A 22,407-nucleotide genomic window follows, 5' to 3' on the forward strand; every position below is an offset into this window, starting at 1 on the left:
CTGCTTTTACAAGGTATTTGGGAAAACTGGTCTGAAAGAATTAAAAATCGCAGACTTGTCTGAAATAGTGGATTCACCTTAACCTGCTTACAGGTTATATTATAGGCTTTTTTAGTCTAACACGTATACTGTTTATTCTTTTGCCCAACCTACAGTGTATTTGATTAGTTTGTAATATCAGGCCTTGGTAGTCTAGGTTTAATCTCTTAGCGTTGATAGGCTACAATCACATTCATTCCTCTGATTAAATTAGTAAAGGTAATATTTTCAGACTTGGTTGCAGTAAGTTGGGGACAAAGTCCTGGCTTGCTGCAGGTCCCCCAAATATGAACACAAAGGTCATTCCCCTTGGCAATTCCTCTACCAATCAGAGTCCACTTGCCAACTAACTAGCACTCTCTTCTCATGCAGTATAAATTGCTGTTCCCTGCACTGTTGGTATTTCTTGCGAGCTATCCTGATGAGTGCAAGATGAAGAGCTTTGATAGCGTGTCTCTTTTTTCAGCAATACTCAAGTCAATGTATCAGAAATGAGCCAACAACTTCTGCACAGATACAACAGTTTTAGTTTTAGAACAACTGGAAAGTCACCAGCACAAGGAAACAATGAAATAACCTATCCAGGTCCTCACTCCTGGCTCACGTTGGGATTCCTTACCTTCTTCTGCAAGATGAGGATCTGCTGGGCTCGGCCGCGCCATGTCCCCTTGTTATTCAGCAAATGTTGTACGTTCACATCTTCTCCCACTTCATTAGCCAATACCTGGAAAAGACGGGAAAATCTTTACTGCATGCTGGGTGACCATTTTGTGGAACGCCTACATACAGTCCGCCAGCGTGAGCCCGAGTTTATGGTCGCCTGTCATTTTAATTCTCCGCTCCATTCCACACTCTGACCTCTCTGTCCACTGTCGCCTACACAGTTCCACTGAAGCTCAACAGGAGCTTGAGTAACAGCACCTTATCTTTCAATTAGACGTTTTACAGACTTCTGGACTCAACCCTTTTGTCTGTGACATCTTTTGATTATCTGCTCATCTCCACAATCACCACACCCTCAATGTCTCTCTCTCTCTCTCTCCCCCCCCACCTTAAACCAATTTATATTTCTCCCTTCTTCTAACCATGCTTCAGTTCTGCCGAAGGGCCATGAAGGCTCGAAACGTTAACTGATTTCTTCTCCGCCGATGCTGCCAGACCTGCTGAGTTTTTCCAGGTAATTCTGTTTTTGTTTTGGATTTCCAGCATCCGCAGTAGCTTTTAGCTTTTTGTTTTTAACTGAGTTCAGCAAGTTCAGATCATAGCCTCTGCCCCTTTTTCTTTGGTCAGCAGCTGTTAGTGATGATTCTGCTATCCCCATTTATAACTCCTCTATACCCATCTTTTGTTTCTCTACTTTTCACATTATCATCCCCTTTGCCTTGCACCATTATCCCTTTCTCTCATTTAATCTATCCTGCCTTCCACCCTATCACAGCTCTTCCCTTTTATTCTTTCCTCTCCTCCCTTCCTTTCCTGCTGTACACTTGCTTGGGACCCGTTATATCCCTAACTTTTTCTAGTCCTGATGAAAGTTCATCAACTTGAAACATTAACATTGGGCTGACTTTTCACCTTCAACAGGACTGCGCTGAGGTGTCAACTGAGATTATATACGGGAGCAACTTTAACCTAACCGCTACACCTTCCCATCAGAAAACTGTTAAGATCAGATACGATGATGGTTTTGCACCCCGCCTAATTTTACTCACAGTTGAAGACAATAGAGAGTAGCCGTGGGCGGAATGTAAAACTGGAACACCACTTGATCCCGTCATTCCCCGCATGGCAAGTTAGGTAAATACGGTTAGTCTGCTGATTCCCGTGGAGGGAGGAAGCTTCTATTGTAACCAATTTAATTTGAATTTTACTAGTTTTGTTATTAGTTAGATGGTGTACCTTGTGTGCCATTTTCAACTCTTGTTTGACACTCAGTATTTGGTTTCGAGACTCAACCAGTTTTAGGTTGGCTGCTGAAAGCTTTTCCTTAAGGGTTTTTGCGTCAAGGCTGTCAGGCTGTTGAGAACAATGAGCAGACTTCAAAAACTAATTAAAATCTGTTTAAGGTTTTAACTCAGTACCAGGGCACAAACCGTGTGCAAGTTATCATTGCAGTTTTTTTACAATTATTTTGTGAATGCCGAAGGTTGTTCAAATGAAAACAAGCAATTGTGAAAATTTATGTGGGAAGAGCAGAAAAGAGACAAAGGAAAAAAAAAAGGAACAGAGGAGGGTGAATTTCCCTGGGGTTTTTCCTGCTCTACCACTGTATGACCACTGTACATCGTGTAAATGAGGCTGCAGCCAAATCTTCACTGAAGGTACAGCAACAGAGTGAGAGTAGCACTGAGGAAATTCACAGAGAGAAAGACGATTGGCAATGGAAAGGAAAAGACACACAATTTGAGAGTTGAGGATGGACAAAGGAAATACAGACACCAAAAAATAAACTGGTGTAAGAGATGGCAGCAGATAGAGAAAGTAGCAGCGGGCAGGATAACTGAGTGAGGAAGGCAGGGCAACAATTTGAGGAAATAGAGCAAAAGGCAGCTGGAGATACAGAGGTAGAAAGAAGCAAAAGAAGAAGAGATAACCAAAAAGAAAGGCCTTGGCAGACAGGAAAAAAGAGAGACAGACAAAGTAAGCAAGGGTGATAGAGAAGGAAATAGAGAAAGCGCAAGAGAGAAACAACTGAAGATAGAGTAAGAGAGAAAGAGAAAGGGGGATGGGGCTTATTTCCCACTGACCAATGAGCTGTTTTGCATCCTGGGAGACCGCTCTTTGTTGGTTTGTCCAGATGCTTCTTTGGCGCTGAGTGTTTGGCTGCCTGTAGGAGTAGCCTGAGGCTATAAAAGCAAATATTACATAATTGAGAGCATCAAAACGATACAACCATTAATCTAAATATCAAAATGATGACAGAAACAGTAGGCCATTATGCTCTCACTCTTTCACTTATGTAACAAATTTACCTGACAGCACAGTCAAAAGCAGCAGCATGATTTTCAGCATCAGCGCTGCACAGTGTTTGTACTGGCTATGGGCAGTCAGTCTGCTTGTACAGGGGAATAGGGTAATGGCTCCATCATTGCCCTTTAGGAAAGGTCTGGCCAGCAGAATCAAAGTTCGAATTGTGCCTTTCAAGTAACTGTTCAGGTTGAAGCCACCAAATAGAGATATTTGGTGCTGTTATGCACCTCCACTATATAAATGCATAGCTTCCACAGCACCAGGACCCCAAGATATTACACAACCCATCCCCTTTTTGCAGCATTACACTAATAAAATCCAAATACCACTTGAGATTCAATTATCTGATTCAGGTTGAAATACTTTATGGTGCACTTTGACCATCATAGAACACAATAGTTTAAGATTGGGTCTACTCAGAGTGCAAGAAGTATTGCAACAGAAATTTTCTTTTTTGGCCAATTGGGTGTTTGACAGGAGTAGAAACTCAGCATTGTTTTTAAAATTCAAGCAACTGAGAAATCTACATCTACCTCTAGGACTTCTGTTCACGTAGAGGCAAGTCCGGAGATTTCTAGCCCACAGCGACAGGTCAACTCCTCCATATTCCATCAGTATCAGGGATAACTGGTTAATAACAACACTATCCTGGAGTACTGCAGACCTGCCTGGCTCAGAAATTGATATTGCTCTAACCTGAAAAAGCTCCCTGCTGTTTTGTCAAGCCAAAATCAATTCACATGTAATGAATTACTTCTTGAAGAACAGTGACTGTTGCTTATGTTGGCAAAATATATTTGTGATGACTAAAAACCTCTCAGCCAATCTGCCACCTCATTTACATCAGAAGTTCACTTTCTCCCTACAGGTTGATATATGGCGGGGGTGGTGAAAGATTGAATATGACTGTTGCCAACTCCTCATTGTGCCTCTGAGATTGACTGGGCTGCAACCACACCTCCTTTTTCAGCTCCTGTAACTTGTTACCCAGTTGCTTGACTTTGGATTTCAGGCTCTCATTCTCCACAGTCAGCTCACGGTTCCTCTTTGACAGCTCAACAATTTTGGTTGCAGCCACATCGCCTGCCATGCCAGCTGTTCCTGCAACACAATCACACACTTTAGCCGGTAGGCACGGTGCTTCAGAGAGCTGCCTGCAGAGACTGCCTTTACTTCATTAACAGCAAGCAACAGGCCATGTTAACTAACCCACCCCTAGTCTATACTCTGTTCCCTTCAAGGGAGCTTTTGAGAGATCCTCAGGACATTTTTGTTAGGCAAGGGAATTAAGAGTTATGCAACCAAAACGGGTGGATGAAGTCGAGATACAGAGTGGCAATGATCTAACTGAATGGCAGAACAAGCTCGGGAGGCGGTGGGGGGGGGGGTTGAATGGCCTACTCCTGTTCTTATGCACCCAATATACAACCTCACAATAAAAATAATGAAAGACTGATGCCTTTCACAAACTTAGGACGCCCCAAAGTGTGTTAACCAACAACAACTTAAATTTGTTTAGTACATTTAACGTTGTAAAACATCCCAAGATGCTTAACAAGAACGATAGCAACAAAAACACCGAGCCACAAGAGGAGATATCAAGACAGATAACCAAAAACTTGATCAAAGAAGGAGGTTTTAAGGAGCATCTTAAAAGCGGGAACAGAGATAGAGAGCTGGAGAGGCTGTTGGAGGGAATTTCAGAGCTCAGGGCCAATGATGTATTTTTCAAATTGTAGCTCCTGCAGTAATGTAGGAAATGCAGCAGTCAATTTGTGCACAGCAACATCTTTCAAGCAGCAATGTGGTAATGACCAGATAATCTGCTTTTAGCTGTTGGTTGAGGGATAAATATTGACTAAAACAAAATGTCCCAACATATCGCTCTCGTAAATTACAAAAACTCCACTGGTTAGTACACATTCATTGTTGTCTTCAATTGTAGGAAGAATGTTCCTATCTTTGAAAGGAAACAGAAACAAGTGTCAAAGTAGATTGCAGAAGTCCAGACAGACTGCAATCAAGTAGAAATCACTGAATATACAAGAGCGTGCCCTTTAATGCTATTGGTCTTAGTGTAAAAACCTTTGAAAAATTACATCTTGTGAGGAGAGGAGTACCTGAATTTTCAATGACGTACTGCTGAAAAATCTCTCTGGCCCCAGTAAACTAATTTTACATTTGTGGAATGTCAAATTTCTCCATCATGATCAAAGAAATTCCACATATTTTTAAAGTAATAATTTTTTTAAAAAACCATTTGTTTATGATCTTTTAGCTTCTACCTTAGTGCCATGCATATGTCGCTCTTTGCAAACTTTATTTTTTTCGTTCATTTACGTGGGTGTCGCTGGCTGGGCCAGCGTTTATTGCCGATCCCTAATTGCCCTTGAGAAGGTGGTGGTGAGCTGCCTTCTTGAACCTCTGCAATCCATGTGGTGTAGGTACACTCACAGTACTGTTAGGGAGGGATTCTGGGATTTTGATCCAATGACAGTGAAGGAACGGCGATACATTTCCAAGTCAGGATGGTGAGTGGCTTAGAGGGGAACTTCCAGGTGGTGGTGCTCCCATCTATCTGCTGCCCTTGAACTTTTAGGTGGTAGTGGTCATGGGTTTGGAAGGTGCTGCTTAAGGAGTTTTGGTGAGTTCCTGCAGTGCATCTTGTAAATGGTACACACTGCTGTCACTGTGCATCGGTGGCAGAGGGAATGAATGTTTGTGGATGGATTGCCAATGAAGCGGACTGCTTTGTCCTGGATGGTGTCAAGCTTCTTGAGTGTTATGGCAGCTGCATTCATCCAGGCAAGTGGAGAGTATTCCATTACATTTCTGACTTGTGCCTTGTAGATGGTGGACAGGCTTTGGGGAGTCAGGGGGTGAGTTACTCACCACAGGTTTCCTAGCCTCTGATCTGCTCTTGTAGCCACTGTATTTATATGGCTAGTCCAGTTCAGTGTGTGGTCAATGGGAACACCCAGAATGTTGCTAGTGGGAGATTCAGCGATGTTAATGCCATTGAATGTCAAGCGGCAATGGTTAGATTCTCTCTTGTTGGAGATGGTCATTGCCTGGCACTTTGTGGTGTGAATGTTACTTGCCACTTGTCAGCCTAAGTCCAGGTCTTGGTGCATTTGCACATGAACTGCTTCAATATCTGAGGAGTCATGAACATTGTGCAATCATCAGTGACCATCTCCACTTCTGACCTTATGATGGTAAGAAGGTCATTGATGAAGCAGCTGAAGATGGTTGGGCCTTGGACACTACCCTGAGGAACTTCTGCAGTGATATCCTGGAACTGAGATGATTGACCTCCAATAACCACAGCCATCTTCCTTTGTGCTTGGCATGACTCCAGCCAGCTGATAGTTTTCCTCCTGATTCCCACTGACTCCAATTTTGCCAAGGGTCCTTGATGCCACACTCGGTCAAATGCTGCCTTGATAGAACCAAGGCTGTAATGAGGTCAGAAGCTGAGTGACCCTAGCAGAACCCAAACTGAGCGTCAGTGAGCAGGTTATTGCTAAGCAAGTGCCACTTGATAGCACTATTGGTGACCCCTTCCATCACTTTACTGATGATTGAGAGTATACTGATGGGGCGGTAATTGTTCGGGTTGGATGTGTGCTGCTTTTTGCATACAGGACACATGGGGGCAATTTTCCACATTGCTGGGTAGATGCCAGTGTTGTAGATGTACTTGAACAGCTTGGGTAGGGGCATGGCAAGTTTTGGAGCACAAGTTCTCAGTACTATGCCGGAATGTTGTCTGGGCCCATAGCCTTTGCACTATCCAGTGTCTTCAGCTGTTTCTTGATACCACATGGAGTGAATTGAATTGGCTGAAGACTGGCATCTGTGATGCTGGGGACCTTCGGAGGAGGCCGAGATGGATCGTCCACTCGGCACTTCTGGCTGAAGATTGTTGTGAATGCTTCAGCCTTATCTTTTGCACTGAAATGCTGGGCTCCTCCATTATTGAGGATGGGGGTATTTGTGGAGCCTTCTCTTCCAGTGAGTTGTTTAATTGTCCACCACCATTCACGATTAGATGTGGTAGGACTGCAAAGCGTAGATCTGATCCCGTTGGTTGTGGAATCACTTAACTCTGTCGAGCACTTGCTGCTAATGCTGTTTGGCACACAAGTAGTCCTGTGTTGTTGCTTCACCAGGTTGACACCACATTTTTAGGTATGCCTGGTGCTGCTCCTGGCATGTCCTTCTGCACTCTTCATTGAACCAGGGTTGATCTCCTGGCTTGATGGTAATGGTAGAGTGGGGGATATGCCAGGCCATGAGGTTACAGATTGTGGTTGAGTACAATTCTGCTGCTGCAGATAGCCCACAGCGCCTCAAGGGTGCCCAGCCTTGAGTTCTAGATCTGTTTGAAATCTATCCCATTTTGTGTCATACTTTCACACAATATGATGGAGGGTATCAAGGCGGGACTTTGTCTCCACAATGACTGTGCGGTGGTCACTCCTACTGATACTGTCATGGGCAGATGCATATGTGGCAGGCAGGTTGGTGAGGATGAAGTTAAGTATGTTTTTCCCTCTCGTTGGTTCCCTCATCACCTGCCGCAGACCCAGTCTAGCAGCTATGTCTTTTAGGACTCATCCATCCAGCTCAGTCTGTAGTGATGTTACCAAGTCACGCTTGGTAAAACGTGAAGGATAATCAGTGCATTTTACTTCCAGATTTTCTGTCTGTGATAATTTTTTCATATGATTGATTGCTTAATCTTGTTGACATTGGAGGCCTGGAGATGCCCTTTACTTAGCGCCAGATTCAAATTGATATAGGGAAAGAGGAATAGCGTGGTGGATACAGATTCAATAGTAGCTTTCAACAATAAACTGCATAAATACTTGAAGGAGAAATAAAATTGCAGGGATAATGATAAATGAGAGGGGGAGTGGGACTAGCTGGCTACACATCCACAGAGTCAGCACAGACTCAATGCGCTAAATGGCTTCCTTCCTACTGTGCTATTCTATGATTCCATAATCTTGAATTGTCAAAAATACAGAATGGAGAAAAAAAGTAGCCCAATCTGTCTTTTCAATTCAGGAATAAATATTTTTACAAAGCAAAAATGAAGATAAAAGGAATGAGATGTATTCTCAGCTTCCGGAAGATGATTAAAGTCACATTTACAGTTAATGTCCTCACTGAACATGTTGTTGAGATTGCTGTCTTGTAATCGCTTCCAGGCATCTGTTACTTTCTGTCTCATTTTTGAATTTAACAAGGTTGTATTGCATGCCATCTGCCTAATTCTAGAAATCTATCTTTACTACATAAAATTGACAATCCCACCACAGCAGCTGGTGGAATTTAAACTCAGTTAGTAAATCTGGAATATAAAGCTAGTCTCAGTAATGGTGACCATGAAACTATCATCGATTATTGTAAAAACCCATCTGGTGCACTAAGGTCCTTTAGGGAAGGAAATCTGCCGTCCTTACCTGGTCTGGCCTACATGTGACTCCAGACCCACAGAGATATGATTGACTCTTAACTGTGTGCTGAAATGACCTAGCAAGGTCAGTTCAAGGGCAATTAGGGATGTGCAACAAACAATGCCTTACCAGCATCGCCCACATCTCATGAAAGTATGTGATATTCCTAAAGCATCTCAACATACACACCAAGGTGGAGTTTCATTCCCTCTGGAGGTCATTCGAACAGAGTCCCATGTACCAATACATTAGCCACATCAACCTCCGCCCCCCGTCCCACCCCTCCATTGTTCATTTACCTGCGAGAGCAAGTTGATCTTCTTCCCTTTTCTTCCTCAGGTGTTTGATTTCAAAATTCCTTTCATTAAGGAGTTTGTAAAGCCGTCCATTCTCATCCCTCAGCTCTTGGATCTGCTCTTGTAGCAGCTCGTTCTCATTCTCCAGCAAGCTGCAAAGTTCAAAGTTTCAAACACAGAACTTACTACAAACGCACAAACAATGACGGACAGGAGAAGACCCTCGGCTCCATCCAGCCTGTCCCTGATGACCTTGTGTAACGTAACACATACAAATCCCCACCTCACCCAAAGGCAGGTGATCTACAGGGAACAGGCGGAAAAACAGATTAAAAAGACCCAGTTCGATTTGGGAAATTCCTCTCTGACCCCCTTAGGCAATTGAAACTAGTCCAGTAGCTCACTCTGGCCCTGATAATTCCTTGCAATCCCAACCTTTTGTACAAGGCGATCGCCACTACTGCCAGAAGAAGGTTCCAGCTCTCGCTTGAAGGAATTCAGCGATTCAGTGCTTAATGTATGAGCCGGCAGCCTGTTCCAGAGCTCCACTATTTTCTGGGAAGAAACGGCTAACCTACATTTGGCCTTAAACAACTTAAAATTGTGCTCCGGCTCTCCCAGAGCTATTTAACTGGGACAACCTGTCGACTCGAGCAGAATCTATTCCCTTCAGCGTTTTATAAACCTCAATCATATCATCCTTATGTTCCTGTAAAGTCCCAGCTTTATCAGCCAAATCTTGTTAACTAAGATTCTTCAAACTGGAAATTAATCTAGTGGCTCTGCTGCACCTACCGAGCAGAGAAACTGGGGCCAGCAGCTACGTCTAGCTGTTAAGACATCAATTTTCCCTTCTCTGGAATTACGTACCTTCAGCAGCCACCTGAAATTCTCGTAGGAAAGAACATTATGGGAAAAGACTCTGTGCTATTTGGCCCATCAGGCCCATTCTTTACAAGCACCATGGGGTATAATTTCTAACCGGTGCTATTCCTGCGTAATTGCTTAACCTGTTCATCCTCCTTCTGCACTACTTAATGCAGCCTTCATTTCAAATGGATTAATCAACGCCTGAGTTAAAAATAGCACTGAGTGAAACTTAGTACAGCAAGAACATTCCCCTCCCTAAACCTTTACCTCCCTGTCCTCCTTTAAGATGCCTCTCTTACGTGCCTCTTTGGCCAAGCTTGCTTTATATTGTGCCTTTAGCATTGTAAAGTGCCCCAAGACATGTGACGGGAATGTCATCAGGCAAAAATCGACATCGAGCTAAAAAAAGAGACATTAGGAGGGGAGACCAAAGACTTGGTTAGACAGGCACATTTTAAGCAGTGAGTTAGTATAGGGGCAGCAGGGCTTGGCTTGCACTCAGGTTTATACAGGGTAGAAGGTCTGAAAAGAGAGAATTAGAATAGCTGCATCTACCATTCATACAGGAAAAGGCCCCATTGGAAAATCATCCACTATGTACAAGCTCCCCCATCAAGCACTCTGTACAACTTATTTAGGAGAGTTTGATAAAATTCACCCCTGACTACGAAAGCAGTATTACAAAGGCCCAGACTCTCAAAACTTACAGTATTAAAACCCAAACCGCTTTCTATAAAGTCATTTCTATGGTCCCAGCTTTGCAGGATCCGTGGATGTTTTTTTTTTGCTCACTTCTTACTCTTATAGCTAGTTAAGATTATATAATAATAATCACTTCTGTCAGGCATGTCACAGAAACCCAGGTGATTTGGGCAGGCTGCCCTCTACAATGTAACTAGATCGCCACCTGCTGGACAAACTGAAGCATTATAGGTTTTCACTCAAAAGGGGTTGGAATGTTCAGATGCTCAAAAACCAAAGGACTCGTAGATGTTGGTGTATTTGCAAAGACAGAAAGTGCTGGAAACACTCAGCAGCACCCAGGGAGAGAGCATGTGTGAACCCTTCCTCATAATTAACACTTTCCTGCTCTGACCAAGGGTCCACATTTGAAACATTGAGTGGAATTTTCCCATCCCGCGCGCTGCAGGTTTCATGTCGGGGGAGCGGAGAATACAGTGGCAGGCAAAAAGTCGCAAACCCGCCAGTGTAAAAACAGCTTGCAATTCTCCCGATGGCGGTTTTGCGGCTGGTCGGTTATCCAGCCGACTGGTGGCATGAACGCGTTCACTGACATGTCATGAATGCTCATTAAAGCAGCTGCTTGCCAGGATCTCGTCACGCTTTCCAATCTTGTGTCACGTCAGCGAGAAATTATGTTGGCCTCAAACCCGTTTGAAAAGGGGCAGCGTGCACGAGTCGGACCTCAGTTCACTGGTAACTTCGAAGCGAGTGGAATATACATAGCCTGCCTGCCATAGCGCTGCACCGGTCTTGTTGCGATGAACGCCACTCTGCTGGAGTTTTACACTTGGACTGCTCCTGCTCTTTGCCTACATTGTCCCAAGGAACACCACTGTGCTGTGGTATTCATGCAGGCCTCCATTTTCAGAGATTAGCACTTCAACCAAGGGTGGATTGTGAGGCAAGGGTGGAGTTGATGAACACGAGGAGGGAGGGGGAGGGGCGGGGGGCACCGAGGAGGAAAGGCTGTGGAATGGCAGTGAGGGAGAAGGGCAAACACGAGGGGGGCCTTTCTGGGGTCACCCTTAACCTCATGTTGCCACAGGAGTCTGCTTAGAAAGAAAACTGCTGCCACTGAGATGTGGACATGCCTAGGGGTCTCTTCCACCCGTGCATATGTTTTCTTCTGCCACTACCACGGAGGAGACACAAATGCTGCTAGAATATCAATGCTGATGAGCTGCCCTCACTCAATGGTGTTCCTTGAGGAAGAAGGGTTAGAAACACATACATCACACACTTCAAATAAAGATTTAACTACTACTCCCTGACATCACACAAGGGTGCAGAGACCAGTACAACTGAGGTTGACATCACAGGAATGTGAATCTCACAGTGGGACACTATTACTGAGTGGGAGGAAGGCTAAACCTCAAAATAAGAGAATTCCAAAGTACAAAATCACAACGCCTTCCGTTGACAAGAACATTCACTTAGTCATCAAATGTATTATCAAAAGTGCAATTTATTTACATATCTAGCACACCTGTGACCCAAAATTAACATCAATTTGTCTTAACTTTCCTAACTCTACCGCTATGCGTGGGTGCAGCCCCAACACCCGCAGCAGAGGTGGAGGCAGCCTGCTGACTGCTATGCCCTGATGGCTGCGATGACCTTGGCGGATGTCCTCTTGTGGACCAAGGCCTGGAGGGCCCCGGCCTGATAGGGTCTTCTGAGCAGAGGCACAAGTGCCCTCGGCAGCCTGAGAAGCTGGAATGGACGGGGTGACAGGCAGATGGAGCTGTGAGCGGTTGCACACCCTTGGAGTGTCCTGGGAGGAGGCCATGGGGTGTATGGTTGACGCTTATCCTCCCTTTGAGTGCCTGAGGGCTCCGCCCTGACTCCTGCAGGAGACGGTGAACATGGAGGGAGATCAAGGTGCCTCATCCCCATGTCTCCTACATCTTGATGGTTCCACCAGGGTGTGTGGCCATGAAGTGCCGGGCCAAGCGCAAATGCGGCAAGACCTGCTGGACCGAGGTCTCCATGGTGGTCGCCAGCCTTCCCATGGTGACCTCGAGGCGCTTGCATACCGGTGCCACGACATCAGACAGAACGCGGATGGACTCCTCTGATCAGCCATGACCATAATGAAGGGCCGAATGGCCTACTCCTGCTCCTATTTTCTATGTTTCTCTATCGTTCACTCCAGTCTGCTGAGTGACTGTCGAATCTCTGCCTGATGTTCCGCCGCCTGTCATTGTATCTCCAGCATTGATTTGACCGCCCCTTCCAGAGGCTCATCATCTGACTCGGACCGAGCGGGTGGCTGGTCTCCAGTAGCCCTCCTAGAGTGTCAGAGGCCTGGGCTGTCACTGCCTCCGACTGCTGCGGGGACGTGTCAGTGAGGTGTTCCCCAGTAAGTGAGCCCGAGCCTAAGCTATCGCTGTGCTCCACCGACGTGTGTGTCTCTGAGCTGGTGGAGGGTGCATGTGAGCGCCGTGATGGTTCTTCCGGAGCTTCTTCTTCGGATGAAGTCTGGGGGCTCGCACTAGTGGTGCTGGACTGGCTTGGGGACCTCAATCTGCTGATGCCTAGAAAATAGAGTTTCAGTTAATGAGCATGAGCTCGATAAGGCTGCATGTGACTGTGAATGTCAGGATTTGATGAAGTGATGGAGCTGTGATCTGTACTGGATCCGCATTGGGTTGATGGGAGAGGCTGATCTCCCCTTCCGCACAGCAGCGATCCCAGCTCAGCTGCAGCCACTTCAAACTCAGTCGGCTGACCTCCCCAGGTCTGCACCCTCTTGCGCCTGTTGTGCGCCAGCTTGGCCTGTCTGAAGAAGAAAGAAAATAATGTGATGAGAAGGGCTGGAGCAGAGGTTGGGTGAGATTCATGTCCCCTGTGTGTGTGGTGAGCCCTCCCCAGAAGGGCCAGAGGATGGAGTGTGAGCAACATGATAGATGGGATGGTGGTGATGTGAAAGCCTCGGTGGGAAAATGAATGTTGATATGTGTCCCCCGCTAATGGTTGCGTGAGATCCCTGAAGAGAGTAGCCCGTTTGAATGTTGAATGCATGATGCCATGATCAGAGTCTGATATTGGAGGGAGTTGAAGGATGACTTACCATGGCGGGGCCAATGAGATCATTCATCCTCTTCCTGCACTGAGTGGCATTTCGGGTGTGGTTGCCAGCCACCCTGACCTGACCTGACCTGCTCTGCAACGGCCTCCCAGGCAGGAGAGGTGAGGCTGCTGTGCTTCCTGCAGCCAGACTTGGGATAGAGCATGTGCCTTTGCATCTGCACCTCTCTGATCAAGGCCTGGAGGGCATGGTGGGTGAAGCTGCCTTCCTCTTCTGGTTGCTAGACATCTCTGGTGGGCTGGAGAGAGTGAGATTGCGTGTTGAACTGGCCTTTAAACGTGGCGCCTGGCCCTTCGAACCTGCCAGCTGATGGAAGGCGGACGAATCTGCTCCCAATCCACCAGGTGATTTGGACTGATACGTGCTATTGCTAAATTAATGACCATCCAAGTGTCAAATCGGGCGCGAGTTCCCACCATTCCGGACAGCGGGGTGGACACTGTCGAAACCGCCCACCACTGCACTTAGTTTCATGAAGGGAAAATTCCACCCATTAACTCTGTTTCTCTCTCCCCATTTACTGCCTGTTGAGTAATTCCAGCATTTTCTCTTTAATTTTCAGATTTACAGCGTCTTTAGTATTTCTTTTGTAAGGGGGACCAATTTTCATTCCTGCTTTGAGGGGAACTCTAGAATTTAAAATTCTGATCATGGTAGTCAATTCCCTCTGTAGTTTTACCCCTACTCCAGCCCAACAATCCTCCAAGATCTCTGTGTTCCTCCAATTATGGCCTCTTGAACATCTCCAATTTCTTCTCCCTCCCACCATTGTCAGCCAAGTCTTAAGCTGCCGAAGCCATAAGCTCTGGAATTCCCTCCATAACTCTTTTGCATCTTTACCTCTCTCTCTCCTCTTTTTAAGACACTTCTTAAAACCTATCTCTTTGATCAAATTTTTGGTCACCTGTCCAAATATAATGGGCTAACAATCCGTTTGCAAAGTGCTGCTTGCAAATGTCCCTTTACAGTAGTCCCACAGCTTAATCCATCAACACATTTAATCATTACTAGAATCATTATTTCCTATATTGTTCATAGAGACGAGAAGTCATTTGAACTACACGTATTGTATTAATTGAGCTGCTTCTCATGGTAAGGACTCCTTTCCACAAAAATCGAGACTGACACTCCAGTACCAGTCTTTCAGATGAGACTTTAAACCAAGGACGCACCTACCTGCTCGGGTGGATAGAAAGAATCCCATGGCACTGTTTCAAAGAAGAGCAGGGGAGTTATCTCTGGTGTCCTGGTCATCATTTATCCCTCAATCTGAACATTATCAAATTGCTATTTGTGGGAGCTTGCTTCGAGCAAATTGGCTACCACATTTCCTACATTCCAACAGTGGCTACACTTCAAAAGTGCTTCATTGGCTATGAAATGTTTTGAGATCTCCAGTGGTCTTGAAAGGTGCTATATAAATCCAAGACTTTCTTTTTTTCTGACTAAGGTTTATCTTGATCATACCATCAATATTCACAATATATATTATAAAACTTCAAAAATTTTAAAAACAATGTGACTTAGAGGTTAATAAGACCATAAGACATAGCAGCAGAAGTAGGCCATTTGGACCATCGAGTCTCTCCACCATTCAGTGAGATCATGGCTGATCTGATAATCCTCAGCTCCACTTTTCTGCCTTTTCCCCATGATTTCCTTACTGATTAAAAATCTGTCTATCTCAGCCTTGAATATACTTAACGACCCAGGCTCTACAGCCCTCTGTGGTGAAGAACTCCACAGATTCACTACCCTCTGAGAGAAGAAATTCCTCCTCATCTCTGTCTTAAATGGGTGACCTCTCATTCTGAGATTATGCCCTCTGGTCCTAGACTCTCCCAAAAGGGGAAACAACCTCTCATCATCTACTCTGTCAAGCCGCTTAAGAATCTTACATGTTTCAATAAGGTTGCCTCTCATTCTTCGAAACTCCAATGAGTACAGCCCCAACCTACTCAACCTCTCCTCATAAGAAAATCTCCCCAGAACTTTCTCTGGGCTGCCTCCAATGCCAGTCTTTCCTTAGATAAGGGGACCAAAACTGTTCACAGTATTCTACGAGTGGTCTAACTAGGACCTTGTATAGTTTTAGCAAGACTTCCCTATTTGTATACGCCATTCCCTTTGAAGTAAAGGCCAACATTCCATTTGCCTGCCCTATTACTTGCTGAACTTGTATGCTAGCTTTTTGTGATTCATGCACGAGGACCCCCAAATCCCTCTGTGCTGCAGCTTTCCGCAGTCTTTCTCCATTTAAATATTCAGCTCCTCTATTCTTCCTGCCAAAGTGCATAACCTCACACCTTCCCACATTATATTCCTTATTATATTATGTCTACCAAGTTTTTGCCCACTCGCTTAACCTGTCTGCATCCCTTTGTAGAGTCTTTGTGTCATCCTCACCACTTGCCTTCCCACCTATTTTTGCGTCATCCGCAAACTTGGCAATAGTACATTCACTTCCCTCATCCAAGTCATCCATATATATTGTAAATAATTGAGGCCCCAGCGCTGATCCCTGTGCCACTCCACTAGCTACAGATTGCCATCCTGAAAATTTCCCCTTATCCCAACTCTCTGTCTTCTATTAGCCAATCCTCTACCCATGCTAATGTACTACCCCAACACCATGTGCTCTTATCTTATTAAGTGGCCTTATGTGCGGTACCTTATCGAACGCCTTTTGGAAATCCAAATATAAAACATCTACTGGTTCCCCTTTATCTATCCTCCTTGTTACCTCCTCAAAGAATTTTAATAAATTTGTCAGGCATGATTTCCCCTTCGCTCATGCTGACTCTGCTTGATTATATTATGCATTTCTAAATGCTCTGTTATTACATGTTTTATAATAGACTCTAACATTTTCCCAATGACATGTTAAGCTAACTGGCCTATAGTTACTGTTTTTTGTCTGCCTCCCTTTTTGAAAAAAGGTACTACATTGGGAGGTTTCCAATCCGCTGGGACTTTTCCACAATCTAAGGATTCTTGGAAGAGTACTACCAGTGCATCCACTATCTCTGCAGCTACTTCCTTTAATATCCTAGGATGCAACCCATCAGGTCCAGGGGACTTATCGGCCTTTAGCCCCATTAGTTTCCCTACTTCTTTTTCCTCTAGTGCTAGTTATTGTATTTATTTCCTCCCTTCCCCTTTTCCCCTTGATTATTTAGTATTTTTGGAATGCTATTAGTGTTGTCTATTGTTATTCAACTCCTCTGCCATTTTCTGGTTCCCCATTATTATTTCACCAGCCTCATTCTCTAAGAGGTCTATGTTCACTTTGGCCTCTCTCTTCCTTTTTATATATTTAAAGAAGCTCTTACTGTCCATTTTTATATTACTTGCTAGTTTACCTTCAAAATGTATCTTCTCCCTCTTTAATTTTTTTTGGTAATATTTTGTTGGTTTTTAAAACTTTCCCAATCCTCTGGCTTACCACTAATCTTTGCCGCATTGTATGTTTTTTCTTTCAGTTTGATATTATCCTTGACTTCCTTGGTTAACCATGGTTGGTTTATCCCCTTCCTAGATTCCTTCTTCCTCATGGGGAGGTATCTTTGGTGTGAGACACAAACAATTTTCTTAGACGTCTGCCGCCTTTTCTGCTAAACTCCTTTCCCAGTCCACTCTAGCCAACTCTGCCCGCATTCCTACTTCTCAACTCTGTGTGGGGAGGTCAGATCAATTTTGGGTCCTTTCTTATTTTGCTGACATGAACAATCACATCAGATGGAAAGGACAAATGCAATTTATGTAGATGTGCGATATTATCCAAGACAAGTGTCAAGTATTAGACACTGAAAAAATGAACAGTAAAGAGGAGTTTCATCACCATGTTGATGGTGAAAAGTTTCTCATTTTATATAAATTTTTTCTTGTGTGCGTGAAAAGATTTATTTTCAAACTGTGAACTTAGATATAGTTTTATAGATTCCTGCCAGCATGTCTCCACGTTGGAAGTAGGGAAATCACTTATTTAATAATCAAGGTTGCTAATTTAGTTTTCTCCGTGAATTCAGGCTTCAAATACCTATATACTAAAACTAGATCCATACTGAAATGACAACGCTGACAGTGTATATTAAGTCTTGTGGTGCAATGGATAGTGTAATTATCTCTGAGCCAGAAGCTCTAGGTTCAAATCCCACCCCAGGACTTGATGGCCAAGGAAGGTGTGTCCATAATATGGCCAAACAAGTTAAGTATCAATCTGTAAATCCTTCCAACACATATCAAAGACAGGTGGTAAGAATGGGAGAGATTCCTGGTTAACCATCTGGTGGAAAGAAGATTGAAGCCTCATTATCCATAGCTCCAGATGACAGTGTGTATGTTGCCACAGCAACTTGGGCTCCCAGCGATATGTAACACATCACCATCATATGCATATATTATAAAGAAAGACTAACACTTATATAGCACCTGTCACAACAACCTCAGGATGTCCCAAAGCAGTTTACAGCCAATAAGGTGTTTTTATTTTGCTGCTGTGGTAAAGTAGGAAACAAGACAATGAAATTAAGCAAAGGTCACACAATCAGCAATGAGATAATGGCTAAATAACCTGTTTTGTTCTAAGTGATGTTGATTGAGGGATAAATATTAGCCGGCACAATGAGGCAAACTCCCCTGCTCTTCTTCAAAATGGCGCTGCAAGTTCTTTCATTATCACGTGAGCCAAAAGACTGCACCTGCTGACTGCACTGGGAGCGCCAGGCTAGATTTTTATGCTCAAGTCTCCGGACTGGGACTTGAACCCACAACCTTCTTGGATTCGAGGCGGGAGTGCTGCCCATTGAATAGGGACTGATGCACTGGAAAAGAGAAAATGGAAGGCATGCATTTATATAGCACCTTTTATGACTCAGGACTTCCCAAAGCGCTTCACGGCCAGTGAGGTACTTTTGAAGCATAGTTAATATTGCAATGTGGGGAAAGCAGCAACCAAATTGTGCACAGCAAGCCCCCACACCAACAATGAGATCACAAAGTTCCACAAACGTCGACGTGATGACAAAAACAAGCTCCCTGAAACAATATGTGAAGGCTAACAGGTGGAATGGTAGGAGAAAGCAATGACTTAACAAACTCATCTACTTCGTCACAAACTTTTTGTTGAGGGGTAGGAGGAGGAGAGAAAGAAAGACTTGGGATTTATATGGCACTTTCAAAGTCCTTTAGAGCCAATGAAGTATTTTTTGAAGTGTCGTCGCTATTGTAATGTAGGAAATAAGGCAGCCAGTTTGCACACAGCAAGCTCCCATAAACAGCAATGCCCATTCACTGCTCAGGGAAATAAAACCTGGGATCACTGCAGCTTTGATTCAAATGATGCAATTACATTTTGTTTCTTACACAGCTGAAAACCAGCACTGAGAACTGGTCAACACCTTTGTGTTATGTATGCAGAAGCTGTGGTGTGTATCAAGGGTGTCAGTTGACTTGGTGACTTTCACAGGAACAAAGGTTGTTGCTAAGTTTCTCAGAAAGAAATAGATTGTGAATTGCCGTGTTGTCGGTGGTGGTATGGTGTGATTTTAGTAGGAAAGAGATGCTTAACTCCGTTAGGTAGCTACTTGAATAAGTTTCAGTGAGCTAAAGGATACTTTTCTCTCGCCTCTTGCTACATCTTTGATTGTGCGGTGACCATTTTTAACTGGGAAATTTATCCCAGTCATTTTAACTTCCCCTTTATGAGTTGTTGAAAGGACAAGGACTGCAAATGTCCAGTATTTTTGGAGAGGATTGAGGTCTGATTTCGGATTCTCCCCATAGGTCGAATTCATTTCATATCTCTTTGCTGTAAACAGTTTTATTGCAGGGTTTGCACTGTTCTTTGCCGCTCCGAAGCAGGGTATGGGTTGCACATAATCAAGCACAGTCCTGAATAAATATGTTTTAAGTTAAGGAGATAAATCAGGGAGTGGGACAAGGTAGAATGCTCTTTCAGAGAGCCAGTGCAGATTCAATGGGCTGAATAGCCTCCTTCTGTACTGTAAAGATTCTGTGATAGCAGCCAAATAATCTGTTTTAGTGATCAAAGGATAAATATTGCGCAGGACAGACAACTCCCCTGCTCGTCTTCGAAATGATGGCATAGGATCTTTGACATCCACCCGAGCAAACTGACAGGTCATAGAATGGTTACATCACAGGGGGAGGCCATTTGGCCCAACATATCTGTGCTGGTCTTCTGAAGGAGCAATTCACCTAATGCTACTGCCTTGCCTTTCCCCCCCTAGCCCTGCAATTTTTTTATTTTCAGATAACGATCCAATTCCTTTTTGAAAGCCTCAACTGATCCTGCTTCACCACACTCTCAGGCAGTGCATTCCAGATCCTAGCAATTTGCTGCATGAAAATGCTTTTCTTCTTGTTGCCGTTGCTTCTTTTTGTCAATTATTAATTAAATTGGTGCCCTTTTGTTCTCAATCCTTCCACCAATGGGAACAGTTTCTCCCGATCTACTCTGTCCAGACCCCTCATGATTTTGAGCACCTCCTCTCAATCTTCTCTTCTCCAGGGAAAAGAGTCCCAACTTAGTCATAGTATTATACAGCACAGAAACAGGCCCTTTGGCCCATCGTGTCTGTGCCAGCCATCAAGCACCTATCTATTCTAATCCCATTTTCCAGCACTTGGCCCGTAGCCCTGTATGCTATGACGTTTCAAGTGCTCATCTAAATACTTAAATGTTATGAGGATTCCTGCCTCTACCACCCCTTCAGGCAGTGTGTTCCAGATTCCAACCACCCTCTGGGTGAAAAAATCTTTCCTCAAATCTCCTCTAAGCTTCCTGCCCCTTACCTTAAATCAATGCTCCCTGGTTATTGACACCTCCTCCAAGGGGAAAAGTTTCTTCCTATTTACACCCCTCATAATTTTGTATACCTCTTTCAAGTCCCCCCTCAGCCTTCTCTGCTCTAAAGAAAACAACCCTAGCCTATCCAGTCTTGCTTCGTAGCTGAAACGCTCCAGCCCAGTCAACAACCAACTTCTCCAATCTATCTACATAACTCCCTAATCCTTAAACCCTGGAACCATTTTCATGAATCCTTTCCTGTGCCCTCTCTAGTGCCTTCACATCCTTCCTAAAGTGTGGCGCCCAGAATTGGGCACAATACTATAGTTGAGGCCAGACCAGTGTTTCATAGCCTCGGTTTAACATCTCACCTGAAAGACAGTGCCTCCGACAGTTCAGCACTCCCTCAGTACTGCACTGGACCATCAGCCGAGATTTTTGTGCTCATGTCCTGGGGTGGGGCAACTTGAACCCAGAACATTATGATTCAGAGGCTGAGACTGAAACGGAGCAAGTTTACAGCAGCCCCCAGTTTGTGTGTGCATTTACCTTTTGCTGATGTCGGTGCTGCTGTCGGCCTGCCCAGCCACCAGCTGCAGCTTTAGGTCTTCCTCCTGCTGTTTGGAGGTGCTTTGGGGGCGTGTGTCCTGCTCCTTCCTGCAGCGGGCCAGCAGCATCCTCTCCCTCCTCCTCTGCTGCTGCTGCTCCTGCAGGGCCTGGAACTGCTGCTTCAGGCCCTGGGTCACCAGCTCGTCCGCCTCCTCCATCGAACGAACCCGGCAAAAGAGCCGCTTAACCCCGCACCCCCCGGCCTTGCCCCACTCTCCTCCCCTCTCCCGGGGCCGCTCTGAGGTGTTAAATCCCCTTTACAGATTCCCTCCTTTCCACTCGGTTCGGTTCCTCCAGGCCTCCGATGGCGGCCGCTATCTCCAGGCCGCTGCCGTCGCATAGCAACAGTAACCATGGGAGGCTGGGCCATCGGCTCCGCCCCCACTCTCCCCATCGGCTCCGCCCCCTCACCCCCCCATCGGCTCCGCCCCCCCTCTCCCATCGGCTCCGCCCCCTCTCCCCCCATCGGCTCCGCCCCCCTCTCCCATCGGCTCCGCCCCCTCTCCCCCCATCGGCTCCGCCCCCCTCTCCCCCATCGGCTCCGCCCCCCTCCCCCATCGGCTCCACCCCCTCTCCCCCATCGGCTCCGCCCCCTCTCCCCCATCAGCTCCGCCCCCCTCTCCCCATCGGCTCCGCCCCCCTCTCCCCATCGGCTCCGCCCCCTGTCCCCCATCCATCTGGCCTGCTACAGCTGATTCATGCCTTTAAGTCCCACTCCTTTTCACCTTTGCTATTGATTTATCTCCACAAGTTAGTAGCAACTTCATTTTAAAATTAAATTTAACTTAACTGATAGGAAGGATGTGATTGCACTGGGGAGGGTGCAGAGGGGATTTACCAGGACGCTGCCTGGGCTGGAGGTGTCTGAGCTATGAGGAAAGGTTGGATAGGCTGGGGTTGTTTTGCTTTGAAGCAGCGAAGATTGAGAGAGGGCCTGATAGAGGTGTATAAGATTATGAGGGGCAGAGATAGGGTGGATAGGAAGGCAATTTTTTCCATTAGTTGAGGCCTCAATAACCAGGGAACATAGATCTAAGGTAAGAGGGGAGTTGAGGAGAAATTTTTTCACGCAGAGGGTGGTGGGCGTCTGGAGCTCACTGCCTGAAAGGGTGGTTGAGTCAGAAACTCTCCTAACGTTTAAAAAGTATTTAGATATTCACTTGCATTGCCATAGCCTCCGGAGCTATGGGCCAAGCGCTGGGAAATGGGGTTAGTATAGTCGGATCTCTGTTGACTGGTGCAGACACGATGGGCCGAATAGCCTCCTTCTGTGCTGCAGAAGCCTATAAGTCTATAAAAACATTTAGCCTCACTCAAGCTCCGAAACCCAGCAGCAGAAAAGCTTGCCAACATTGAAGATTTTCCAAATTCAGAGATTACATTGATATGAAAAGGTAGCAATTGCCCCCCCCCGGGATTTCCACCATCTAGTACAGACCCTGTGCCCCATTCATCTCTCCCAGTTATGACCTTATGCCCCAATCCACCTCCCTTAGTACAAAACCTGTA

At 45.3% G+C, this 22,407-nt stretch overlaps 1 protein-coding gene across 2 annotated transcripts in view; it reads right to left on the reverse strand.

The window, feature by feature from the left end:
• Positions 1-21,247, reverse strand: part of ccdc13 (coiled-coil domain containing 13) — a 65,258-nt gene extending 44,011 nt beyond the window's left edge. For both annotated transcript variants that reach the window (XM_078536657.1, XM_078536664.1), the window contains exons 1-6: positions 20,839-21,247; positions 8,777-8,925; positions 3,968-4,110; positions 2,787-2,885; positions 1,939-2,055; positions 659-763 (exon numbers count right to left, since the gene is read on the reverse strand). In XM_078536657.1, the coding sequence (XP_078392783.1) occupies positions 659-763; positions 1,939-2,055; positions 2,787-2,885; positions 3,968-4,110; positions 8,777-8,925; positions 20,839-21,056 (831 nt within the window). In that variant the 5' untranslated portion in view covers positions 21,057-21,247. The remainder of the gene's footprint in view (positions 1-658; positions 764-1,938; positions 2,056-2,786; positions 2,886-3,967; positions 4,111-8,776; positions 8,926-20,838) is intronic.
• Positions 21,248-22,407: the final 1,160 nt, after the last annotated feature.

This window comes from Cetorhinus maximus, chromosome 3, assembly GCF_964194155.1.
Source record: "Cetorhinus maximus chromosome 3, sCetMax3.hap1.1, whole genome shotgun sequence".
NCBI classification, from domain to species: Eukaryota; Metazoa; Chordata; class Chondrichthyes; order Lamniformes; family Cetorhinidae; genus Cetorhinus; species Cetorhinus maximus.